This window comes from Perna viridis, chromosome 7, assembly GCF_037379345.1.
Source record: "Perna viridis isolate PV_CMFRI_1.1 ecotype Kerala chromosome 7, ASM3737934v1, whole genome shotgun sequence".
Lineage (NCBI taxonomy): Eukaryota > Metazoa > Mollusca > Bivalvia > Mytilida > Mytilidae > Perna > Perna viridis.
The window spans coordinates 1,593,107-1,607,243 of NC_142451.1; the positions used below are offsets into that span (position 1 = coordinate 1,593,107).

Here is a 14,137-nt window from a genome sequence, read left to right on the forward strand (position 1 = left end):
ATTGGTTGATTTTCAAGTAATGACCAATAAAAATGTCGTTCTCTTCTCACAATCGGAATTCCTGGCAAGATGTCTGACACGGAGAAGAAGGAACGACCACCGTGCGTATTTTTCAAGAAAAGCAAGAAAGGCCAGGCTTCAAGGAAACGGAAAACATCGGACTCAGATGGTTTGTACTATTTTCATTTGTATTACCCTGTTTCTGCTCTTCTAAACGATACATAGAAAATTACCTTTATCCATTGTTGTTGCTTCTGTAAATTTCTCCACTTCTTAGTCTTAAACAGTTATAGGACTACACTGACTGCATAAATATCAGAGAATACATTTTGATATTTACGTTTTTGTAATTATAGTATATTTATATAACACATATTTAAAGGATGGGTTTAGGATATGAGGTTTTCTCAAATCAAATTAATTAGCAAGCTCATTACTTAGCGATGTTTATTTGTTTGATCACAGGGGCTTGCTTCTAGTAGATAACCACGAAAAGGGTGATTCCAGATTTATGGGTGCCTCACTTCAACTCAATTTTTTTTCAAATAAAATCAAATGTATCACTATTTACTGCTTAGCAATCACTTGACAAATGATGAATCTAATGAATAAACACAGGTATCACCATCAAATACTTTTAATTGAATCCTGTAAACAAAAATTCACAGTAATGTTGTATTATTTTGATTAGAATTTTAAAAAAATCTGTTTCGAAGAAAATAGTTCTGTAATTACATCTTGTACCAGCAGGTTCTTGTAGTTGGGCTCTTGGCAAGATCACAGTGCCATCTGTTAGCAAGTAATGTTTTAAAAGTTTTTTTTCATGAAGAATCCATAAAAATACAAAACAAATGCATTAACAAGAAGTATGGCTCAAATCCAATAGTTTCAAGATTTTAAAATACATATATTTAAAACTGCAAACAAGGCAATAAGTGCTCAAATTAAAAGAAAGAACTGTATTAAACAGTATTGACGTGCACAAAAAACTCTGCAAGAAAATGATAGATAATTGGATGGTGTAAATGTCAATACAATTAAGGATTTTGTCCAAAATGATCTGAGAATTCCAGGGCTACTTGGTGTCAAGAAGGGCTGATACATAACATTATTGGTCTTTATGACAAACACTGTCATATTTTCTAGTAATTACTCTGCTACATATACACATAAAGCTGCATGCATATTATAGTGTTCATCTAAACTTTTAGACAAACAGATCTGTACAACACATTTAAAATAGTTTTGATGGCTGCACTTGATATTTGTAAAAACATTTCTACATATTTAATTGAAGAAGCTTCAAATGTTCATAATAGTCAGTTATAGTCAGTTTAAATTCATTTTTTAAATGTATATTCTGATTAAGAATACTGTACAAATTGTTCCTAAAAAATTGTATTTTAATTGTTAAAAATAATTTTTGAATAAGTAGCAATAAGAAAGGTATTAGTGAGAGGATAAAACAATGCCAGGAACACCAAAAAAGACAAAATACAAAGACCAAAATACAAAGCACAAAAGTACTACAAGTAATCAGAACACACAGAAAATGAACAATGCAAACTCCACTAAATCATGTCATGATATCAGCAAATACTCCATATTGATCAATCATATCATGATATCATAATGAATACTCCTATTGATCAATCATGTCATGATATCATAATGAATACTCCATATTGATCAATCCTGTCATGATATCATAATGAATACTCCATATTATTCTACCATGTCATGATGTCATATTGGAGTGATGACCTTAACCTATGGGCATTATCCTTGTCCCAGTCACATGGTTCCAGTAGCTTTTTGTGCATAATCGTTTATTTAACAACAGTGCTACATTAATTTTTTATGTACATTTTTATATGGAAATTAATTATCCTGTGCCAACATATTATACTGGTACTAAAATATTTCTATGTAACAAGAATTTTTTTTGTTTTTGATACATTATCATGTAGTCCTCACCAGTGCCTTATAGATATACATGTACAGTTGTATTTGTATGCACTATATTGGTTATTTTTGTTAATTTGTTAATTATTAAATTTAGAACTGGAACTATTATCAAGTCTTGAAGAAAAGAAATAAGTCTGTTTTGTTTTTGCACATATATTTGAAAACATTTCTACTATACTTAACAGATCTTTAAATGTGTGTTTTTTTTGTTTTTTTTTTTCAGAAGAGAAAAGGAGTAACAGTGATGATGATGGGAATATTGTGGTGAAGAAGGAAAGAAAAGAAAGGCATGCAAACCCTCTAAAACAATCTGTATGTACTAAACTGTAAAAATTTTTCTGAGTACATCAAGCCAGGGCCTAATCTAGAGGGAGAAATGGGCAAAAACTTCTCCTTGTTTGTGCTCACTTCTCCCATTTGTCTTTGAGAGGGAGAAGTTTTTGTAATAGATTACAGACATGAATGTCAATATTGTTATTTTTCAAACATAATTTACAAAAACTTCTCCTTGTCATCATTATCTAGATTATGCCCTGCAAGCTTACAAAAAATGTACTTACTAAATGTGTATAATGACACTGTATGAAAGTGGGTTGTATGTGGAAAATTTTGAACATAAATTGTGCTTCACAAAATTTTTTCAGCATGTACAAGAAGTTAAATTTTCTGAACTGTTGAATATAACTCATGAACTAAATACATTAGCATGTATTGTGTATATGGTGTGTGAAGTGTTGGCACGTGTAAACGGAGATCACTAATGTACAATTTTGTAGGTAAAATGTTTGATGGTTGATCTAGATTATGTTCAGGTGTTTCTGTGGGATGAAACATAATATCTAATAGTTTTTCCTTTGATACTTACAGACCAGGAAGATTGTGAGGGAAAATGTTAATTATTCCAGTGATAGTGACCAAGATGACGAACCATCTAAATTCTCACTTAGCTATAAATCTACACGTACTGGGGTAAGTTATATTTTATTTGTCAATTACAGTATTTTTACACCCATGACAGGTATTCCAAATAGATTGATAAATAAATGTCTTGTCCCATTACAAAAAAGTCAATGAACCTCAGACTTAACCAACTGGGTTTTACAAAGAACTTGCTTTACATGTACAGTAAAATGTTGTAGCTGCAGGGTAATTAGCAACCACAACCAGTTTACTGTGTACCTAAAGTAGGCCCATAATACTTTATAGGAAGATGTATGATATATGTACAGTCTAAAATCTTACTTTAAACTTTACTGTTGGTGAGAAACTCATCAGATAATTCATTTGAATATGAACATATGTATATATTATACATGGTTTTCTATAGAAAAATATGCAATATTTTATGAGAAATCAAGTCATCCAGATACCTTACATTGTTTTTGAAGACAGGACAACTATCAACCAGATACATGTACCTTACATTGTTTTTGAAGACAGAATAACTATCAACCAGATACATGTACCTTACATTGTTTTTGAAGACAGAATAACTATCAACCAGATACATGTACCTTACATTGTTTTTGAAGGCAGGATAACTATCAACCAGATACATGTACCTTACATTGTTTTTGAAGACAGGACAACCCTAAATTCCAATGCCTGTTATTACGGAGACATGTAGTAGAAGTTTATAGATTGTTTTCTTTAAATTTGTACTTTATCACATAAGAATATCTTGTTAAGATTAATGTGTAATAAACAGTATTAAGACTTCATTTTAAAAGATGCTTTTCAAAACTTCAGTGAAATCATGTGCATGGTTAATTTTAATACCTTCATCCATATAAGATCATAGTAAATATTTCTGAAATCAATTATTTGTATGAAATGATGGTTATTGTTTTGCCAGAAAAGTGAGGGTCCTAATGATATGGGAGCTACAGCAATAGTAGAGATTGATACAGCTTTGGATGTGGATGCTCAGGCTATCTTTGAGAGATCTCAACAGATAAATAAGGTAAGTGTTCGGGATAAATCTGATGGTAATGTTGGCATGGCCCTGTTAATCATAAGAGATCTGAGTAATTATGTACTTGCTTTAAATAATACTTACTAAATACCATTTATTATGTGGAATAAATGTTTGTTGTTGTTCATGGTTTGGTCAAAGAGTAATCAAGAGAACCAAGATTCTAGCAGAAATCAAAAGAATATAATCCAGGAACAAAGATCAGACATGGGAAACAGACAAACAAAGTAACAAAAGTAAATGAGCAACTCAGACTCTACTAAAAACTGGGAGCATGGACCAGGTGCACCAGTGGGGTAAGCATCTCTGCTTTTCTAGAAACACCCGCCGATTTGCTCGTAAAAAGTCAAGTTCGAGGTAGATGAAAGAGGAAAGGGAAACTATGACACATCAAACAAATCAGTTTTCATGGTGTAGATGGATACACCGTAATGATCCACGAGTTCATGATGACGACCATAAAACTTTTGTAGTGATGACTTCAATCTTGTAGCAACATAACCTTGTTCCAGAAGCCTAATTGTAAGTATTCTAGTGCAATACAAAAAGTCTGCGTAGTTATGGCAAGCTCTGGCATAACGTATGAGTTGTGATATGAAAACTCCATATGCAGGTGCTGAAGGGATGTTGCCACAGATGAAAGGAAAGTTGACAATTCTGAATTAAAAGTCATCACATTTGTCGTGAAGTTTTGTCAACAGTTTTCCTTTACCATCGATCTCTAAGTGTAGGTCAAGATATGAAATTGGCTTCAAAGTGTCTGTAGTATCCTTTATCTCAAGTTCTTTGGGGTAGATGCGATGTATCAAATCCCCGAAACTAGAATTGTCTAACAATAATATGTCATCAATGTAGCGGAAACTGAGATTAAAGGATCAAAATAATGAATCACTAGATGCCATAATATGTTAAGTTTTCATTTAAAACCCAAAAATTCCAATGCTAACTACTAAATAGATAGATAGCCAAGCTGGGGTACCATTTATCAATAAGTTGATATATTTTTGATATCCAAGGCAAATATAAATAGGAAGTTTATTGTATATTAAATTCAAAATTTTATCCAATAAAAAACTTTTCTCTTTTTAATTGGAAGAGGTGTCCTAGTAATCCACATATGTGCATGTCCTTTATGTATAGTTATCTGTTAGACTAACATATTCGTAATGTTTTAATGTTTATTATGTATTAAGGAATTGAAGGGTAAAGAAGATGACAAGATATATCGAGGTATGAACAATTATGCTACCTATATTGAGAAGAAAGATACAGCTCAGGGCAATGCCTCTAGTGGCAGTGTTAGGTTGGTGTATCTATAATCATAACATTTTGATATTAGGTGGTTTAGGGTAATAATTCAAATTTGCTTATAATTCATTTCAAGTACATAAAATGAAATTTGTAGAGGAAAATTTTCATGTAGGTAAACTTTATTTGTAATAAAAAAGCATTTGATGAAAGAGATGCAAAATTTAGGAAATTTGTACTTTACTCAGCAAATATTTTTTGGATTTTTAGTAAACAATGTATAGAAGTATCCAGGGTTTTCTTCTTCATTAAGGAAGGTTTCTATTTTCAGGGTTTACCTGTGTATAGTATATAGGAAAGGTTTATTGTAGGTAAATACATTATAAAACTTTGCAGTTATATGTGCAGTAGTTAACAAGCATGTATAACATAAACTTCTAGGATGTAGGGCTTGGGATCAAACTTTTTCTTTACAAAAGTAAAAATTATGTATGTTCACTGACTATCCCACAGTTAACACAAAAAGGTCTGTGGGATTTCAACATGATACAGTAAATCTCAATTGGAATTTCAACATGATACAGTAAATCTCAGTTGGGATTTCAACATGATACAGTAAATCTCAATCAGATCTTGATACTAGAGTATGTTTAATATTGTATAGGAAAGGACCAATGAGGGCTCCAGCTCATCTTAGGGCAACAGTGCGGTGGGATTATCAACCAGATATTTGTAAAGATTATAAAGAAACAGGATTCTGTGGGTTTGGAGGTAATATTGCACAGAATTTTAATGTTGTTGTTAGAAAGAGAGAGCTTTCCTGATTTGAAAATGTTAAAGATTCCATGTTGAATATGAGGAAATAGTATTGCATGGTTCAGTTTGTTCTAGCCCCAGAAAACACCTAGACACAAGTGTCAACATGTTACAGATTTTACTCATTCCTAATTATACCCCACGCAACAAAGTTATGGAGAGTATTAACGTTTTTTACCTGTCCATCCTTCAGTCCGTTATCAGTTTTTTTTACTTTCTTTTCAAACTCTTGCAGATATTGACATGATTTTTGGTATATAAGTTCACCATGATAAGTTACACGTCAAGTCTAACTTTTGTTCTTCTCCGATGATTTTTATCCAAATTAAGGGCCTTGTACTTAGCAAAATTCACAGAAATAACAGTGTTTCAGAATTTTTTTCTAAACGCTTGCAGATATTGACATGATTTTTGGTACATTAGTTCACCATGAGAGCCTTTTCTTTTCAAAAGGGGAAGTTATTAGAAGTACAAAAAAATATTAAGAATCTGTTTTGGAAAGATATGTTTTGTGCCGTATCATTATCTAAATCATTACAAAAACTTACAGATATTAATGAGTGCTTAAGCTTAGATATTTAAAATTTTGTGCCTTTACAAGATTTTTCTTACTTTATTAAGTGGGAAGATTCAGATGTCAAATATCTTAGTGATGTATTTGATATAGTGGGGGAAAATTCCTCACCTTTACAGAACTGACATGCAAGGTACATACACAAAACTTTGTGAAATATTTCTCCTTCATATCAAGTATTCCAACTGATTTAAGACAATTTATTAAAAAAAATGTAGACAACACAGTGATACACACTGTTGAGGATTTATTTTTTTAAATAATTGTAAATAATAAATGTATTAGATTTATTTATCATCATTTAGTGAAATTACAATGCTATCTTCCCCATGAAAAATTTTTGAAAGGGGAAAGTGAATTATATACTGAAATTCCAGATTGGAAAAAATATTTTGTTTTGAATAAGAAGTGTTGTAGTAATGCTTATCTTGCCAATTTCCAATACAAGTTTTTACATCGAGCTGTACCTACAATTATGTTTTTGTACAAGATTCATATAAAAGATTCAAATTTGTGTTCTTTTTGTAACCAGAGTATAGAGACTATAGAACATCTGTTTTTTTTGACTGCTTAGTCACTTCAAATGTCTTATATAATTTTCAGATTTTTCTTAGAAAATATTATTCTGATTTTGTTATGAAAAAAAATCACTTTCTTTTTTGGTGTTCCTGAGTCAGATATCAAATAAAATCTTTTGTTATTTATTGGAAAACAGTACATATTCAAATGCAAATTGGAAGAAAAACTGCCTAACATTGTTGGCTTAAAGCAAAGAATTTGACATAACTATCACATTGAACATTTTATTGCCAAGAAAAAAATGTTGTGCATAAATTTGAGAAGATATGGGCCCCTATTAGAAATATATCAGATATTTGATAAGTAAAAATGTGTTTATTAGACTTTAAAATACAAGACAGTGTATTTTGTCTTTTTTTATTTCAAATTGTAAATTGAAATGTATATATCATAGAATGGTTGTCTTTTGAGCATGACAGAGTGTTGGAGTGAGAGTGAATAAGTATGATAAGTGCAGTCTTTCAAATTAATATAATATAGTGTATAATGTACATTTTGTTCCACTTCAATTATATTTACTTTAGATTAATTAAAACTCAAAGAAATCAGTCTGGAGTTTGAAACTACCATTCTGAGGAGCAGAATTTAGTTAGAAGATAAAGAAAAAATCATTTTCAAAAATCTTTTTTAAATTTTATTTTGTTGCAATCTTTTCTAATTCCTTTTTTATCTGGGTCCTTTTACATGTATTTCTCTTACAAGCAAATTTACTTGAGTATCCAACATAGGGATGCATGGGGAAGGTTCTTTAATCATCGTTCTTGTTGAGACCTAAAGATGTTATTTTAATATATTTATTCAGGTACTTGGACCAAGTAATATGAAGAAGTTGTTTACCAAGCATGACTGGTATTTAATTTGAGGGATGACTGAGTTGTAATTTTCTATTTCAGATAGCTGTAAATTTATGCATGACAGAAGTGATTATAAACATGGCTGGCAGCTGGAGAGAGAAATGGAGGAGGGAAGATATGGAGAAAGAGGTACTGTGGAATAAATAAGAAAGGGTCCATCGAAAACAATGTCTTGGTTTGGTAAAAAACAACTGAGAAGTGGCATCATTAGGACATAGTATTGGCCCAGTAATTTCAGATAAGCTGTCATCTGAATTTCTTTTAAGTTTCAACATGCTTATAACATGGCACTTCTACCTCAATCATCTTTTTACTTCATATACATGTAGACATATGAATTTCCAATGTGCAGAAAATGTTTGATATGATGTAAACAATTTAATCTTTAAACTTTTTGTAAGAAGTTTTGAAATAAACTACAGATGGTAAAACTACAAACATTTATTTAAAAACTGCTTTCAAAGTGGAGATAATTTTGCAGGGAAATTGTTCATAGAAATGTAAGTGGAAATTTGAATTAATCAAAAATGACTAAAAAGTTTGTCAAATACTTATTTTCATTTTAAAATAGGAATGACTGTCAGATATTTAAAATATTTTTTACAAATGTTTGAGGAATAATATAGACCAGTTTTAATGTTTCCAGTATAATCTAAATAACAAACTTGTCAAACATCTATCACTAACTTATTGACTATATCAGTATTAGAAACTGATGTCACATTCCTGTTTACTTTCAGATAAAACAAACTATGAAATCAGTTCAGATGAAGAAGATTTTCCATTTAAATGTTTCATATGTAGAGATTTCTTTACCAACCCCATAAAGACAAAGTAAGTTTAATGTCTTGTTGTATCTCTGATATTAGACCTTGTCTAATGATAATGGAGAATCTTCTGATGTCCAGTCATATAAGTGTTCAGTCATTTTGAACCTGTATGAACTGAACAAAGAAATCCTTCAGTCTTAAAGTCTAAGTAGGTAAACTTTAGAGAATAAGTTTGTACTGTACACAAACCACTAAAAAGTTTCACTGTATTCCATAACAATGAAGTAGATAGTGTAGCAAAATACACAATTCCTAAGAAAGTTAGCAGAATGAACTTTTTCTGTGTAGAGTAATAACTTTTAAAGATTAAATGGTGGTCATTCAAGACAATGATATTTAATTATAGTCAGATAGGTGACATACTGATCTAATGGTAGTCATTCAAGACACTGATATTTAATTATAGTCAGATAGGTGACATACTGATCTAATGGTGGTCATTCAAGACACTGATATTTAATTATAGTCAGATAGGTGACATACTGATCTAATGGTAGTCATTCAAGAGACTGATATTGAATTATGGTCAGATGGGTGACATACTGATCGAATGGTAGTCATTCAAGAGACTGATATTGAATTATGGTCAGATGGGTGACATACTGATCGAATGGTAGTCATTCAAGAGACTGATATTGAATTATGGTCAGATGGGTGACATACTGATCGAATGGTAGTCATTCAAGAGACTGATATTTAATTATAGTCAGATAGGTGACATACTGATCTAATGGTAGTCATTCAAGAGACTGATATTTAATTATAGTCAGATAGGTGACATACTGATCTAATGGTAGTCATTCAAGACAATGATATTTAATTATAGTCAGATAGGTGACATACTGATCTATATTGACTGAGTTCTTCCCAACACTTAATATATGTTTTAAAAGTTTAAAAGTTCTATTGTTTATTTTATACACACATGGCATACAATATTAACTTCATTTTTACTGTTACAAAAAAACAAGTCTGTTAAATGTCAGGCTGTTCCAAAATTTTTTGAATCCATAAAAAGATGAGAAATGTCTCTCAAAAGACCCAGGTCAAATGTCAGTTATTGATTTTTTAAACCTTGGTTGTACTTCCATAAAGTATGGGCAAATGAAACTTCATTTGGTCTATTAAGAAAAGTTTCATTGGACTACATGTCTACCCTAAAGCTCATATTTGCACTCCGATTAGGCTTACCTGTAAATTAAATTGATGTTTGTTTGCCCGACTCATAATGACTAAACATTTACAGTGGGTAGGTACGTTGGGAAATTATTTTATTTTTTTAATTCAGAATCCCAAATTTGGATATCATTTTGTGATTCAGAATCCCAAATTTATATTTTATTTATTGATTCGGAATCCCAAATTTATATTTTATTTATTGATTCAGAATCGCAAATTTGGATTTAAAGGCAGCAGTATTGATGTTAAATAACTTTTTATAAAAAATAAAAAAAGATGAAAATAATTTTTAGGGGGGTAGAGCCATTTTTTCTGGAAAGAAGGGAAAACTAACAATTTAGGCCTTAAAGGTTAAAAAATAAGCTTATTATAGGATTAATACGGGTGAACTATCTATATGTTTGTCTTATTTTATTGTCTTTTTTTAATCCTCAGATGTGATCATTATTTTTGTGAGAAGTGTGCCTTGTCTCATTACAAGAAATCAAAGAGATGTTTTGTGTGTAATGAACAGACAAATGGAGTGTTTAATCCTGCGAAAGGTTGGTGTTCTAAATGTGAAATTAAGCAAGGACAAAACAAAGACCATAGTGATGAAATCAATGAGCAAAATACTAATATCAAATGGAAAACACAAAAAAAATAAATAACATGAAAAACCTTAATGTCATAACAACATTGGGAGCATGAAACAGGTGCACTGGTAGCATATACATCCTTGGTTTTTATAGAAATACTCAACATATTGTTTCCACTTGAAATGTTCAATTTATATTCTATGTACAAAAAATGAAATATTAAGTACCCAATCACAACTTTTTTTTTTTGGGGGGGGGGGGCAAAAACAGACAGAAAACACCACCTTTATAGCTCTTAGCCTTTATGTTGATGTTGAAAGTAGTTATTTCGGAATGAATGTACAATATGATGTTCAGATGAGTTGATAAATGATAATCATTCAACATAATTTAAAAAAGTAAATACTGATTTACATATCGAAGACAATATTGAGTTATTGAGACATGACTCATGAGATAAAGTTCAACAATAGAACACAGTAATTCTTAATTGATTTTAATTATACATCAGTATCCTTTACTGCAATCGACTCATGAAGTACAGAAGATATATTACAACTACTAAATTACATGTATAAATGAATGTTAAAAACAATTAAAAGAGCTGAAGAAGTTTGAACACAGAGAAATAAGACCAGTACTAGTTGTTTTATAGACAATAACAGTGTTTATTTGAAATAAACATAATATATGTATGAGGCTTAGAATCAGGAAAACTCCAGGCTCTTTTCCTATTCATGTTGTATTTGTATATCATTTTTATTTCTAATCAATTACTGTTAGTGTCTTTATACTGAAATCCTAATAATTTTTTAATAAAGTTTAATTTTTATATAACATGTATACTACATTCCCTCCTCACTATTGCCCCCCTGATAGTGATGTTTCAATAAACAGGAAGTTTCCTCCCCACCATTGGCCCCCTGATGTTTCAATAAACAGGGAGTTTCTTCCTCACCATTGGTACCCTGATCTTTCAATAAACCGGAAGTTTCCTCCTCACTATTGGCCCCCTGATAGTGATGTTTCAATAAACAGGAAGTTTCTTCCCCACTATTGGCCCCCTTGATAGTGATGTTTCAATGAGCAGGAAATTTCCTCCTCACTATTGGCCCCTGATGTTTCAATAAACAGGAAGTTTCTTCCCCACTATTGGCCCCCTGATGGTGATGTTTCAATAAACAAGAAGTTTCCTCCCCACTATTGGCCCCTGATGTTTCAATAAACAGGAAGTTTCCTCCTCACTATTGACCCCCCTGATAGTGAAGTTTCAATAAACAGGAAGTTCATTTAAGGGAATGAAATTAGAAGTATTATATGCTGTCAGTGACAATATATTGATATACTGCCAATATATTTTGGTTGCTCAAATAGAATGAATAAAATTTAACAGATAATAAGACAGGGTAATGATCTTCATAATATGTACAAACTTTTGATTTTTTTTTTTTTTTTTTTTTTTTATAATTTCAGAGTTGATGTCAAAGATAGAGAAAGTGAATGCTAAGAAATCAGGTTATGATTCAGATTGTAATAAAAGTGACAGTGATGATGGATGACATTGATAGCATATTAATGTTGTTAAATAACTTATTGACCAATTGTGAGGTGCTTATCCCTTCCATGCTGTACTATGTATTCATCAATATGTTATACTTGTACATATGTATAAGCTTCATTCATAATAGAAAAGAAAGAAAAATCAGTTGATGGACTCTATTTATCATTTTTAGCTAAATAGTTATTGAATAAAATGATGAGCTCTTTTATTATGTTTTATACCAACAAAATAGTTTTCTTTTGAATTTTGTAAGTTCATCCATACATCCTTCCTTACATTGAATGTTTTTTTTCTAAGAAGATCAGGGTTCTGACACACGTTGCATGGACTGCTGCTTAAATTTTATATTTAATGTAGTAATGGCACAATGTGTGTATGTTGATATAAAAAATTTACATGTAAGTACTGTATTTAGATGAAATAATTTAATTTTTTAGAATATTTTAACAAATTAAATCTAGATAAAATAATTGTTTCAAAAATTCCATTGTGTGAAAAGCTACTATAAAAATGTGATATAATAACAGCACTTCGATTTATTATCAACTTGTGGTTGAGCATTTCTTTGTTGTTTATTGAAGACCAACGGTTGGCCTTGGGCTGACATTTTTGATACTGGTGGGGTTGTTGTCTCTTTGACATATTAATCATACCTATTCTTGTTATATTAACATAGGTTTTTATATTTGGTATGTAATAGATCATATAAAGAGGATGTGTCTCGTACCTAAGTTTGTGACCTTTGATCTGAAGGTCAAATAATCGATTTTTTAAAGCCCATTTCTTGTTTGGGTATAAGTTTTTTTTTATTTCTTATGGCAGACTCTTTTGTTTGGTATGTAGATAGATCATATGAGGGTGATGTGTCCTGTGGCAAACTTGGTGACCTTGACCTTTGAACCAAAGGTCAAATAATGGACTTGTAAGCCAATTTCTTGTCTGGCCCATAGTTTTTTTTCATGTTTTAGGTTTTTGATATTTTGTGTGTAGGAAGATCATGTAAGACAATATGTCATGTACCAAAGTTGGTTGCCTTTTACCTTTACATTTGACCTCAAGGTAGATTTGCTACAAGTCCCTCTCTTTATATTAAAGTATCCCTCTGATAGCAAATCTGCTAATTCCTACTGGAGCCTCTTTCACAGAAATTAGAAATGGTGTTATCAGAGAGGTTTTATTAGGGCCCCGCCACTATAGTAATCAGTCTGTCCGTCAGTGCGTCTGTGTGTCCAACTGTAACAAAATCAGTTTTCTACACTTTTTTTCAATATGCTTGCAGATATTGGGCTGATATTTTGTATGTGGGTCAAGTATGAATAGTTACAAATCAAGTGTAAGTTTCATTCCGCTCCACCAATATTTTATCAAGTAATGGCCCTTGGACTTTGAAATTTCACTAAAATCGCCATTTTCCGCATTTTTTCCCCATACGCTTGCAGATATTGGGCTGATATTTTGTATGCGAGTCAATTATGATTAGTTACAAATCAAGTTTGAGTTTCGGTTGGCTCCACCGGTTTTTGACTAAGTTACAGCCCTTGGAATTCCAAAATTTCACTAAAATCGCAGTTTTCTGCATATTGTTCCCATACGCTTGCAGATTATGAACCAATGTTGTGTATATGTGTCAAGTATGATTAGTTACAACTCAAGTGTATGTTTCGTTCCGCTCCACTGACTTTTGACCAAGTTACTGCCCTTAGACTTTGAAATTTCACTAAAATCGCCATTTTCCGCACTTTTTTCCCATACGCTTGCAGATATTGGGCTGATATTTTGTATGTGAGTCAATTATGATTAGTTACAAATCAAGTTTGAATTTCGGTCGGCTCCACCAGTTTTTGACTAAGTTACAGCCCTTGGAATTCCAAAATTTCACTAAAATTGCAGTTTTTCGCACTTTTTTTCCATACGCATGCAGATATCGGACTTATATTTGGTAAGCAAGTCAATCATGTGTCAATTATGATGAGTT

At 31.3% G+C, this 14,137-nt stretch overlaps 1 protein-coding gene across 1 annotated transcript; it reads left to right on the plus strand.

Moving 5' to 3' along the window:
- The first annotated feature begins 14 nt into the window (after positions 1-14).
- LOC148610899 (E3 ubiquitin-protein ligase RNF113A-like) lies at positions 15-12,370 on the plus strand. Its single transcript, XM_088590786.1, has 10 exons — positions 15-169; positions 2,192-2,280; positions 2,836-2,937; positions 3,824-3,931; positions 5,137-5,246; positions 5,856-5,962; positions 8,054-8,143; positions 8,755-8,848; positions 10,459-10,565; positions 12,075-12,370. Exons 1-10 carry the CDS (start codon positions 70-72, stop codon positions 12,158-12,160), a joined length of 993 nt encoding a protein of 330 aa, XP_088446912.1. The 5' UTR covers positions 15-69; the 3' UTR covers positions 12,161-12,370.
- The last annotated feature ends 1,767 nt before the right edge of the window (positions 12,371-14,137 follow it).